The sequence below is a fragment of the Styela clava genome, chromosome 5, assembly GCF_964204865.1.
Source record: "Styela clava chromosome 5, kaStyClav1.hap1.2, whole genome shotgun sequence".
Taxonomy (NCBI): domain Eukaryota; kingdom Metazoa; phylum Chordata; class Ascidiacea; order Stolidobranchia; family Styelidae; genus Styela; species Styela clava.
The window spans coordinates 11164056-11177237 of record NC_135254.1 but is presented as its reverse complement, the minus strand read 5'-3'; the positions used below and the strand labels follow the sequence as shown (position 1 = coordinate 11177237).

The 13182-nt window shown below is 33.6% G+C and overlaps 1 protein-coding gene across 1 annotated transcript; it reads left to right on the top strand.

Annotated features, from left to right (window-relative positions):
- The first annotated feature begins 1317 nt into the window (after positions 1 to 1317).
- LOC120344878 (metal-response element-binding transcription factor 2-like) lies at positions 1318 to 11625 on the top strand. The gene is made up of 14 exons (XM_078112524.1): positions 1318 to 1949; positions 2282 to 2513; positions 3307 to 3441; positions 3708 to 3793; positions 4217 to 4298; positions 4803 to 4914; positions 5107 to 5227; positions 5586 to 5659; positions 6080 to 6238; positions 6759 to 6834; positions 7239 to 7342; positions 7972 to 8119; positions 8475 to 8581; positions 8985 to 11625. Exons 1-14 carry the CDS (start codon positions 1359 to 1361, stop codon positions 9190 to 9192), a joined length of 2235 nt encoding a protein of 744 aa, XP_077968650.1. The 5' UTR covers positions 1318 to 1358; the 3' UTR covers positions 9193 to 11625.
- Positions 11626 to 13182: the final 1557 nt, after the last annotated feature.

The following is a 13182-nucleotide window of genomic DNA, read 5'->3' as shown; positions in this document are numbered from 1 at the left end:
TTCGATTTCTGTTTGGGTCATGTTTAAATCAGTGTCCCAATCGGCGGGAACATCACTTTCAACCTCTTCTTCTGACCCTGATTTTGAATCCCACAACAAGTCGTCTTCTGTACCATCCATACTATTGCTAATGCCCGTCTTTAAAAAACTTAACTTCTAAATCCAATTTTGTGCAATTTTTGTTTTCTGGCGTAGTGCAAGTCCATGCCTTCTCATAAACTTTTGTGCCCAACCATTAGATGCTTTAAAGGTTGAATCTTTGCAAATCTTTTGTGCACGGAGTCTAATATGGAGCGAAGTGACGATGTACGCATGTACCCACTAGATCTTTGATCAACTATCCAATCATAAAGCTCCTTCTCCAACTCTGGGTACCGGGCTTGTCTCCCTCGCCGCGCTTTCTTTGTTTTGTTCATATCTTTTAGAACAACTTTCTGCTTTCTCCAATCTCTGACATTTGTCTCTGGTACATTGAATTCTCTTGAATTCTCTAGAAGCTTTTCTATTTCCATGAGTTTCCGCATAATCAACAACCTCCAGTTTGAATGCAGCCCTATATGCAGAACGTTTTTGTCTTGCCATAATAGATAATGGGTAATATATAATGGGTATCTACAGTACAGTACGATAATGGCAAATAAATATTCTCAACGCAGCGGGAATGTCAAACGCATGCTGAGCTGTCGCATGTGCGTGTGCTTGCACGAAATCGAACGCTTGCACGAATGTCAAACGCACGCTGAGCTGTCGCGTGTGCTTGCACGAAATCGTCCTGCATTGGAATGTGCTTGCGCGAGCGCACGCACGTTTCAGATGTTTAAAACCACATTTTCAATACCGCATTTCTCAGACCTCGTGTATAACGCGCAGCATTGATTTTTGCCTAAAATTCAGTTCAAAATTTTGCGCGTTATAATCGAATAAATACGGTATATTATAACACTTCAGACTTATTGTGTGTGATATTTTGGTTTGGTTCATTTTGCTGTGTTCATGAAGCCGAAAGATCAGTTTGACGTATAAGAAGTTAGAACTAGTCAGCACTATTTCTTGGTGGCTGTTTCATTCCACTACCTTTCGGACTGTCAGATATACTGTTGGGTAATCACATATTTTTCGGAGTGCAAAATGGATTTCGCGCGTGTGCAATTTCAGGGGGCTCTAGTGTACTCATACTGAAATGCCTGTACTAATATGTTTTGCACCCAGCACTTTATTGTTCAGATTTGCTCAATGTAATTCATAATTGTACCTTTATGTCCATTTAAGTATTGCTCTCTTGTTTTCCACTAGGCCATTTGTTGCGAATCCTAATTTTCTTTCTTTCATACAGAATATAACAAATAATTGTTTGCAGTATGGTACGTAATAAAAATACCTCTCATAGTACTGCATCTCAGCCTTTGACTGCAACGGCTTCTATTTCGAAGCATGGGCATGCATTGGCGTCTTTGCATAAAGTAAATGACGGTATGGAAGAACCTGCATCACCAACGAAAATTTCAAAAAGAAAATTGGGATCGCTCAGCCCATGCAAAGCAAAAATTGTGTTACCAGTTATGAATGGATTGTCAGAGACTGTAAACCAAACAGATAAAACTGTCACTGAAGCATATTCGAAGATAAAATCATTTGGTTCATCTGGGCAACTTGCTCAATGCTCATCATCACCTCATATGGTTTTAAACGGATTTCATAAAAATGAACCATCGCCTAAAAAAACTAACTTCAAGGGAAATCTCAAAGCTATTGAAGAAAAAATTAAACATCCTGATCAGAAATCCGACCAAAAATTGCAAAACAAAAGAGAAATCGAAGGATATAGCTCTCGTATGCATGCAAATTCCGCACATAATGTTTATCGTAAAATGTTTGGGCAATACAAAACTGGTCAGGAAGTTTTAGCGAGGTGGTCAGATGGACTTTATTATCTCGGCACAATATGTGATGTAAGAAAGTTTTTATTACGTAATTTCATATTCTTTTGACTTGAAACTTATTTAATTGAAATTCTTTATTTTACAGGGGTGAACAATTCTGGGAAAATTATAATTTACCGTAAATGAAATTTAAACTCATCGTATATGATTTGACTATAAATTAATTTTTTTTTATTTATACCTAATAATTTTAAATTTTAGGTCTATTTTTTATGAAAATTAGTCCATAGATATTACACAGTTCGGGTTAAACTGTTTAGATAAAGGGTAATTGCATTTTACTATAAGGTATACTGGTACTATGGTATGCTTTATTCTTCGATTATTCACATTTCTTATAGGTATATGATCATGGTCTGCAATGTGAAATGAAATTTGAGGATGATTCCAAATTCTGGGTTTATTTCAAAGACTTGCATCATATTAATTTATCTGAAGATTCTGATGCAAAAGATGGTAAAATTGTTAAAGAGGAAGATGAAGATGAATTGTCAGATGTTACTTGTGTTTTATGTAGAGATGGAGCTTCTGATCCACCGAATGAAATTGTTTTATGTGATAAATGCGGACAAGGTTAGAGTTATTTTATTTGTAACCAATCTGTGTTTACTTATATTGACAAATATGCCAGACATTTTTAGCCAATCAAATGATTCTTGTCAATATTTATCAATATCTTGTTGCCTTCATGGGTAACCAAATCTTCTAACAGTCCATTAGCTAAGTACAAAGCAAAGTTTTTATACAATAGTGTTGCATTGCATCACATCTTGGTTGTATTGAACATTGAACTATTTCAATGACTATTGTATTACACTTCTGCTTTTTGTAATCAAATTTCTTCATGTTGCTTCTTACATTCTAACTTTACAAACTTGCAACACTCGCCTTATTATTAACAAACAAAGTTTGGCTGTCACATATAAGGAAAAGCATTATTAAATGCATTATTAAATTAGTGGAATACTATGTTATAAGCCATGTGAATATGTTACATGAAACATACTGTGGCCCGAAAGCTGTTTGTTGAACGTCTCCGTCTCTGATGTAAAACAATGTTTGTAAAAATTATGCGAAAAATAATCTAAATATGAGGGATTTTGACATTTCAGAATTTTTATCCATCCCAAATATACGTCAACTGCAATCTGTATGAATGAATTCTGCATGTAAGCACATAATGTATGAGTGACTTATATCGTTACATGCTTGAACCACACAGCAATTCGGCGTATTAATTGCTTGCTTTGGAAGAGCTAGCAACTGAATCCAACATCCATTTTTTGTATCTAATTATGTTGCATCGCTATGAATTGTATTGTCACTACTCACTATATTACAGTACGATTATATTAAAAAATTTCAGGTTATCATCAGGAATGCCATTTGCCTCATATTGATTCTACTGTATTAAAAGATGAAGAAGTGCCATGGCAATGTAGAAATTGTGTATTTTCAGCTTGCGTAAGAAATGGGGGAGCTATAAAGCATGGAGCTGGAGGTATGATTTCTTTTGCCATTCATTTTCAATACTGTTTTAAAAATTCATTGCCTATAGGCCTATAATTTGTTTAGCAATTGCTATTTTTATATATTATCAAATATAATATACTCTTACATTGTATTGTATTCTTTACAAATAGCCACAGATATGTGAGAAACAATCATTTTTGAAAAATTCAAATTCCTGACTGTACTTCTTTTGTGCTGATTGTATGCATATCCTTCATGACAGACATTTTTCAAAGCATTTTTTTATTGTTTCAGAAATGATGAAGCAGATGAAGTGTGTTTTTCCATATGACATAAACTCCCTCACTTGGAATAAGAATCATAAAATTAATGAAGAAGAGGTGACTCCTGATTCTTTATTTTATATTCTCATTTTATATAATTGCCCGCTCAAGTGACATACCTTTACTATTGAAAAAGGTAATAGAAATGTACAATGAATTTTTGTTTTATTAGCCCAGGGTGAATAAATGAATGAATATATTTGAATAAATATATTTGGAAGTACAGCAGTTATATTAAGCCACATTCTCAACTTTAAAAATAGTTTGGAATCACATTTCTGGCCATAACAAACAGGTCTCTATCTAGCTGATGGCTGGGGGGATACCGATCAAAACTATGTAAACTTTCGGTTTTAAGAGTTATAACGGTTAATATCTATAAATATATGAATATGATTTAGGCAAATAGATTTAGGCTTCACTATATTCAGAATATATTCAATATTTTATAGTTAAAATGTTTGGTTTATTTTTTTTCAGAAATATTGTTACTGTGGTGGCCCAGGAGATTGGTATTTAAAAATGCTTCAGTGTGCAAGGTGTGATCAATGGTTTCATGAAGGTATTATTTTACGTTGCTTATGTCAAATAGTGAATTGAATATAAAAGTAGAAAACAATCCTTTTCTGAAATTTATATTGTTTTTGTTGTAATTCTGTTCGAAATATAAGTTTGAATCTTATGGCAATATTTTTCAACATTTTGAACAGAGTATCTGTTCTTGTACCTTGAAATAAACGAAATTTTGATGTCATCTATCTTTTTTTTAATGTGGAGATCAAGAATCAATTGTAAGATAAAAATGATATATTAAATGACATTATTTCTAATTCTAAGATAGGTGCAATTTTCTTATGTCTGTACTAGTAAGTAACCCACTTTACTTGTGGTAATTTTTTATGGCAAGCTTGATTTTTTATACTGTAATATTTGAATAAGTTTATTAAATCTAAATAAGAAATAATGAAATTGGTTCACATGACGATATCCTAAATTTGAAACATGACTCTTAATAGAATTAATTTGTATTATCTGTTATTTGTTTCCTTCCTGTCTTGTTGAACAGCTTGTCTTCAATGTCTTGAGTCTCCAATCTTATATGGTGATAGATATTACTTGTTCGTGTGTGCAGTATGCAACAATGGCAATGAGTATATAAAGCGTCTACCTATGAAATGGTAAGAATATTCAAATAAAGACTATTTGGCCTCATTAGTTAGGCTATTTAATGGCCTAATAGCTAATTTATTTTTCAGAAGAGATTTTAAAGGTTGTAGTTCGTTGTTAAGTTGGATAGGTTGAATCATTTTTCTGTATTATATTGTTATTTATTGAATTTAATGAGTTATTTAATGTTTTTTTTTTCGCAGGGTTGATGTTATTCATTTGGTTCTGTACAACATAACAATCGCTAAGAAGGTTAAATATTACGATGTCGACAGTATGATTACATTCTTCAATAAACATATGGAATCACTGAGATTGGGCAGTGTATGTGATTTTTTTTTGTATACAAAATATAGTAATTAACTATCTTGGACTATTCAAATAATTCAGTATTCTTGAACTTGTTTGTCTATCTTAATTTGAGTTTAATAAATGCTAAATTTTACTCAACTTTTTAATTTCAACTTAAAAACTATTTAGGTCAGTAGAGCATTTTTGTTCACTATTTTACATGATATTTCAGTAAAAATGTTAGTAAATAAAATTTACCAGAATACGTCTCTAGAACAACAAACTGTAGGAAATGAGAGCTAGTCTAGAATATTTCACTGAGTGTTATGTATTTTGTTAAATTAATTCAACATGTTCTTGTCATAAATAAAAAGGTATGTTGTATTTACAGATGGCAAAAGATGTAGCTACCAGATCTCATTTAAGACAAAAAGTTAACGACACTCTTCAACATTATAAAACAAGGTATTTTTTTAAAAAAAATAATAAAATCTTCGATATGTCGTGATCAGGAATGTCCAAAATGAATCGAATATTCGAATTCAGTCGACATTCATTATATTCGTTATTCCATAGTAAATTTTTGAATTTAAGAATAATTTGGAACGTTCTTATAACAAAAATTCGAGATTTTGAGCTGTCAGAACTAACAAAAGATATCTCAACTGGTAACAAACAACACAGAGAAAACAATTATATTTATGCTGTTTTAGATGTGATTGTCGCTATGTAACTTTAACATAAATTTGCTCCGAATTTAGAATAAATTCGATATTTCATATCCGATTTGTTCATCCCTTCTAAAGATTAAGACTTCGTTGGTCATCTTGCTATTAGAATCAAGGTTGTAATAGTAGTTTTTCACCACTGATTTCTGTTACACAGATTTCAGAGCAGTACCGAATGCAAGAAAACCAAAGTACTTTGGGGTCTCAGGAATCGTTCTCCACCTCTTCCTCCTTCAATATCTTTACCAGCCGGTTTGGAAATTAATGATGACACTTTTGAAACATTAGACCTGAAACATGGTTCCGGTGCACTGAGGTAAAAATATTGTTTCAAGCTCTGTGAGCGCTGGTTGTAAGTTTTGCAACCTTGTTTTTATTTTTATATGTTTGATCCAAATGGAAAATTCATCTACCATAATTTTTTTTGTAACTCTGATATGTCTTTTACTTAAATGTATGATGTTGCTGATGATATTGCGGCCTAATATTAAAGCATTAGACTTAGGTGTGATGGTATTGCAAATCTCAGATCCAATGGCTCACTGAGGATAAATAAATTAAATGGGCAATGCTGAATATAAAGTTCTTTCAAGCTTCTTATTCAGTAGTGGCTGCTTGCCCAGGCCTTATTCAGAGCAAAACGCATATGAGTAGGTCATAAAGGAAACAGTTGGCCTTTATTCTTTTTTTTCTTCTTTATGTAAATCATGAATGTTCCTCAGTAGAATTAATTTTTGTTTTTGACTGATGATGAATATGGAAATAATTTGTTCGTTTGGTTATATTTCACTTAGAATATAATAACGTTATTTTCTATCTTTACTATTTGTGATTAGTGACTCACCGACTCCGCTGAAAAAGAATGGACCTTGTCAACCAGGTGTTCCGGTTTCTCCTCGTTCTAATGCACAGGTAGGAGGATGGTTATGATATGAGTTATGGAAGTACCCATGTAGCCAAAGCTATCAGAAATTTTTGTGTATTCAGCGTCAAAATATCTACTTTTTTTTTCATGTTTGAAATTTCTATGGCTATGCAATTTCTAAGTAAGATGACACTAATAAATTCAATAGTGAGACCAATGTTATAATGTGACAAATACTGATGACAGATGCAGATGTGACAATTTTGTAGTCATTACCGAAAGCATACACAATCCATCACATTGTCATTGACCTCCAGTAAAAACATAAGGCACTCTTTGAATCCTTTTTCTTGTCAAAAAATGATCATGCGAGTGCACATATTGTTGTATCAGGTAGTGCTTTATTATGCTTTGGATGATATTTCTTTATTCAAAAGCAAATATTTTTCAGGCATCTGTCAGAAGTCCAGTGAAAGATCTTGTGAAAAGTGGTTTATTCAACGTAGCATCACCAGTAGATTCTGCCAGAGATAATTTGTTTGAAAGATTTGAAAGGTATTGAATGCAATCATACTCATTGTATGTATAGGGTTTTTTAGATTCATCAGCAAAACTCAACCGAAACTGATACCTAGTGTATTAAGAGATACACATTGTATGTGGACAATATCGAATAAACGATTGAAACTTCATTTTATTTTATTCGTTGAAGAAAATTCAGTTTTCATTTAAATTTTTTTTATTTTTCGAGGCATACTTACAACTACCTGTAGTTCATTTCTGACATTTTTGTTCAAGTTCTTGAAAAGATGTATAGAATTCACTATATTGACTATTATATCTATAATTATATCAGCATAGCTGTGGGACTAACTATCTATCCTTCTTTTGTGCCTTTCCATCGGTGGATCTGATACATATAATGCAAGGATGCTGTAACAACAGTAACTATTTTGAGTGATTCAAAAGTCTTTCTGCACATAAACTGTAACTTTTCGTGTGATCAAGTTCATACTTCGTCAGACATCATAATTCGACAGAAATATATAAGACTCTTGAATCACTTTTCATAGCCTTAATAAACAATGAGCTACTGCTATCTTGCAAATTATTTCATTGCCCTTATATCCAGTATACATCTTTTCAGAGTTTCTAATCATATATGATTTTTTGTTTTGTTCTAGTGATGGTAGTATGCCTCCACCACCCAAGAAAGGTAGACCAGGCCGGCGTTCTAAATCAGAGGGTCTTAAAAGAAGCTTGTCAAATTCTTCACTTAACTCGTCCAAAGCTTCATGGCCTGGTCCTCCATCCAAGCGAAGAAAACGCAAGGTTCTATGCGTTTAATAAATATCTTATTCAATTATATAAAAATTTTTAAATCATTTTATTGTATTCAAATTTTTATTCCTAGTTTTAATCATGTATTTGCCGAAAATGGTTGGCATTCATACAATTGGGTATTCTCTAATAAAGTACGATGCCTTTTAATATTGAAACCCATTATAACATAAGTTCTTATCAATTAATAATAGAATAATTTTTTGGATCTGTATATGGAATATATGGAAAGATTTTTAGTCTGTAGATCTGCGATTCAAACATGATTGGGTAAATTCCTTGAAGATACCGGGGCCGCACTATGTACTCAAATAAGATTGTCTGAATTTTATTTGTGTTTTTCCAGAATTCTGATGTTTCAACAAGTTCTGGTAAAAACTCAGAAGGTGGATCTTCTATTTCCAAATTATGGGGATCTAACTCATCTTTCTTGAATGATGCTGCTTCATCTTGGTATGGTTTTTCTGATCACTAACACTAGACTAGAGAACTCCAGAAGTATGTGCACCAAGATGGCGCACATCCTGAACATAGTATGTGTACCAGGTTTGGGTACAGGCTATGGCTATGCGGCATCTAGGTGCACTAAAATTCATCTTTCACGTAGATGTTTTGACCTGTTATGCTATGATGCAAATGGATAATATCTTACCTAATGTGTTATGCTTTGCGCTGCTTGCGCATATCTAGTATAGCAGTTGTATGTATTTTTGTAACAGTGTCTTCTTGTCATGATATTGTGCAGCAGAAAAATTTATAATTATTATTATCTCGCATTAGATATTTATATTCTCTCGTAAACGAAAATTAACCATCATATTGTTGTAAATTACACTAAATCTATGTTGTTATTCAGTTCTTCTGGAAGCACAGATGATGTCAAATCGCTCAGAGATGCGATGGCTCAATACTTTGGTGCAGAAGATAGAGTCAAATGTGGAGAGAGATTCAGGGTGCTTGGGAAACGCATAAGGTTTGACAATGATGGGAAAGAGCGGTTTGAATACCTTATTGAATGGGAAGGCTATACTGCAAGAGATTTAGAGTCGATGAAAAAGTATTGAATGGAAAGAATGATGATTGTTAACACAAATCAAGGAGAATCATGCTAGGAGTGCATATTTAACATGAATTCCTCATGTGATGGTAAATTTTGCGACCGAACCAGTTCACGCTCAGATTAGTTGAAGTTCAAACTAAATCTATTCATTACATGTATCTTTTATGGCTGGTATGCTCAATTTAACAGATAATTGTCATTTGAAATAGTACAGTCTCTCTGGAAACTATTTTCCAGACTTTTAATAACTGGAACGAAAGGGGCTGAGCTGTGTCGCTCAATTCCCTGCCTCAGCGTACAGTCTTAAAGCTTTCCTTAGTTTTCCTTCCTTTTAGTTTTACTTTTTAACAGTTAGATCACTGCCATTGGAATTTTTATTTAGTCTGTAAGATTAAAGTTACATTTTAGTCCTAATATATACTGCAAAGGAAACCGGTTGTGCACAATTATTACAGACCATTAGTAAATTTCATTGGGAACATAAATGAAAACTTATAGTCTTAGGTCGTGCGGTGTCTATTTAAAATAATGAAACATTATTTCAATGCATTATTGACTTGAAAAAGACTGCGCACAATGGCTACATTTGGTCATGGAACTTTCTATTTTTGATATTAGTCCGAAAGCATTGAAATAAAATTTCCTTGAGGAAAGTAAATCTGTTGTCTTTATATATCAACCATGTTCAATGATGAGCGTATTATACCTAAATTGTGAACATTGTACTGTTTTTGGCAAGAGAAATCATTTAGGGTATGTCATTTTTTAATAAAGTTCTGTTATGTGATCATGGTTACTAAAGTAAAGGAAGTTCGAATCGTCAGTTAAATTTTTTAATTTGTTTCATTCAGATTTTTTAATGATATATTGATGTGAATGGAGTTTTTTTTCATTATGAAAAGTTGAAATCACTAAATCCACATGTTAATGTATTAAGTTATTAAATTGTTTTATCTAGTACCTAAAATTGTGGTTTTCAACATTTTTGGTGAAGCAGAACCACCAAATAACATTCCAGGGGCTCGAGGTACCCTTGCGCAATAGTTTAATTGTTTTTTATTATATAAATTGCCTAAGCTATAAATATATACAATAGCAAACCTAATACCGACGAAACGAAAAAATCTGCAAGTGGCGTACTTATTAGGTATATGATTATAGTTAAACAATATACACATATTAAAATAGACTCTGATTTGAAGGGTGTTTCTAAAATGTCGTGTCCCACTTGTTCAACGTGCCCCACCAACCATAATATGTGCCTAAGGCGAAACAATCGGCGGTATTAGCGACTAGTGGGACACATGGGAGAAGTGGGACACAACATTCTGGAGACACCGTGATTCGAATAGAAACTTGCAGAAACCATGGACGGTACTGGTGGAACCCTTGGGTTTAGAGGAATAGTTGTTGAAAACCAAAGATCTAGAACATGAATTTAGTAGTGAAATTTTTTGCCAATCTTTTTTGAACATTGCCCATGCTCCATAACTAAAGTATTCCTAGTAGATCTGTCAAGTTTTGTGAATGTAATAACGACTGCCGGACTGTGTCAACTGAATGTGTGGTTCTAAATAGTAGAAGCCATTTTTATTACTGCCTCCTCACAGCACCTGCAAGCATTGGGTACACACTTATAGCAGTTTTATAGACCATTGTTTTTTTCTAATTGTATCTATCTTATATACTTTTCTACTATATACTTTTGCCCATCTTCAGTTTTACAGGATACCATGTATTATTTTATTTAACTTGTGGCCCCCTGTTCATCATTCAAACTACACATATTCGAGTCTAATGTGTATTTTACCAGTTTAATGGTATTCCACTTTTTATGGCAAAAACAAACCAAAGGCTTTAGAGTTGAAGGTATTTAGTATACAACCAATACAAAAGTTAGAATTCACAAGTACTTATTAGAGCACAAAAGTACTTTTATTTTGATTCGTATTCATGCACAAAAAGGTAAAAATCCTTGTCTGTGACTGAAAATAAGGTTTTCAGGTAGTAAAACAGAAACCAGGCAATTTCTCTTTGATGGGAAAAGTATGGAAGCAAAATTGCATAAAAAAAAAAAAAATTTCCCACCGTGTCTGGTGTCTACCAATTCTAGATCAGGTTATAATGTTGAATCATATATTATGCTGCAAGTGTAGTTAATAATATTCATTCTGCGATGAACCAACACCATTATTGCATGAAGTTCTGTAATGTAGTGGTATTAATGAAGTTAAGGATAATCAATGTTCCAAACTAAATTTGTCAGGTGACTTGAAGACTTGTTCTATCCAGTCTTGGTACATATCTTTGTGCCAAATATAATTCTTCTGCTATCCAGTGACAAGTAACCAATTGTACACTTTTATTTTTGCTGCTGCTTGTGTTGATTTTAACCAATGTCATTTTATTATTAGAAAAATAAAGAGAATTCAATGTTTCCATGTAGTCTTTAGACTGGATCGACGGACTAGTCTAGGTTTGTAGCCTTGAATTGTTGTATTGGCGCATGGGTGACTAGTCATCATCACATTTGCTATAATTGCTTTTGTGCATAAATTCGTGTTTATGCTGCTGCGGAAATTTACCAAAGACTTATTGTCTAGCTATTTTTATGCATCGTTTGTTTACATGCCGTTAGCCATTCTGGCCTTGCCTGAACGTTTGTTTCTTACAAGGTATATAAATGCAAGGCGCTCCAGAAGTGGGTCTACCAATATGGAGGTAACTAATTTTGTTTGCCTACTTTACATCGAGTTGTGTAAAGGGACGGAAGCCTTTGGACGTATAGTCACCAGGCTAACACAAACAGTCCCAGATCTCGTAATAGAACTAAAATCGGAATAAAATTATGGCCTTACTGGAATGGTTGTCATGTTGGGTAGTATTTGAAGCGACTGATGCGCTCCTGGACATTGTTTCCAATGCAATTCCAGGCAACCGGAGCGATTGTTCGCTTCTCTGTACCTGACCATGTTGAAGGATTTTGGTTCTAGACGTGCAAGGCTATCATCTCGATTTTAGTCTCCATTGCGTGTTTATTCGTATATTGGAGTCGCCATCGTCTCGTTTTCTTTGCAAAACTGACCCTAATTTTTCCGAAATGTGTGATTATGAAGGTGGGTCTTTACTATTACAAAGACTTTCGACTGCAATTGGCGGCGTTAGAAGATAATATCAATTTCTTTGCTTCTCCATATTAATTTTCACAATGTAGAGGAAACTGAAGTAATCCTACAGAAAGCTGTAAAGAATGTGAATTCAGCAAATATCGGCTTCTAAAATTAGGCACCAATTTTCGACAAGACAACGAAATAGTTCATCATCTTCAGGGGAATATTTTTTGAATCTCGAAACATTTTTTTGGCACTCGCAGCGCACGGGTGTTATATAATTTTTCTCGACCAAGTTGATTGCCACCAACACACGCAGTCGCTTGTGCACAGTTCGTACATTTTGCTAGCCTTAGGAGGTTGGCGAATGAAGGCATAGATAGTCACATATGTATGTACAAGGTATTGTATACCGCAGGCTATGATGTTTTACATTACTTAAAGTAATACGGGGCAAATCCTAATTTTGTACTATGTTGTCAGATTTCGTTTAAACCTGTCTTAACTTCGTTTATATTCTAGGCAATTTTGTTGAGAATATGCGTCTAATATGGTAAAGTTAATACGCGGTTAAATATAGGCTAAATGGTTATTTCTTCCACTTGACAATTTTCTTCCGCCTGGTTTGTAGTTTAGGCTGTTCATGTATAATTTGCCTTTACACACGCTACGCACGTCCTTTTATTTACAATAGGACAGGGCAGTGAATGAATTGTTACACTCCAGTGCACTTCTTCGTATCACTTACTCAAAGCCAAGAAGAATTACTCGCATATAGTGTAGAATGAAATTGAGATAAAGTATTTATTGATCCACTGTTAACTATCGGGCTGACGGAGCGACAGATATGTTGGATTATGCCACAGATACTTGGGCAACGCAAA